The sequence below is a fragment of the Phaethon lepturus genome, unplaced genomic scaffold, assembly GCF_000687285.1.
Source record: "Phaethon lepturus isolate BGI_N335 unplaced genomic scaffold, ASM68728v1 scaffold26771, whole genome shotgun sequence".
NCBI lineage: Eukaryota > Metazoa > Chordata > Aves > Phaethontiformes > Phaethontidae > Phaethon > Phaethon lepturus.
Window position 1 is genome coordinate 6,076 of NW_010517414.1, and position 222 is coordinate 6,297.

At 66.2% G+C, this 222-nt stretch overlaps 1 protein-coding gene across 1 annotated transcript in view; it reads left to right on the top strand.

Annotated features, from left to right (window-relative positions):
- Positions 1-103: 103 nt before the first annotated feature.
- The window catches only part of LOC104627971 (mitochondrial uncoupling protein 2-like), a 1,947-nt gene continuing 1,828 nt past the window's right edge, over positions 104-222 (top strand). The window contains exon 1 of the mRNA XM_010296394.1: positions 104-219. Coding sequence (XP_010294696.1) covers positions 104-219 — 116 coding nt within the window. The remainder of the gene's footprint in view (positions 220-222) is intronic.

Here is a 222-nt window from a genome sequence, read left to right on the forward strand (position 1 = left end):
CGGGAATGGCAACAGAAATGGGGACGGGGATGAGGAAGGGGAGAGGGGTAGGCTGGGGGATGCGGGTGGGGATGGCAGGGCACCCAGGATGCTGCCGTCCCCAATGCCACCACCCTCCTGCACAGGGACGCTGCCCAACATCGCCCGCAACGCCATCGTCAACTGTGGGGAGCTCGTCACCTACGCCCTCCTTAAAGATGCGCTGCTGCGGGCGCCGCTGCT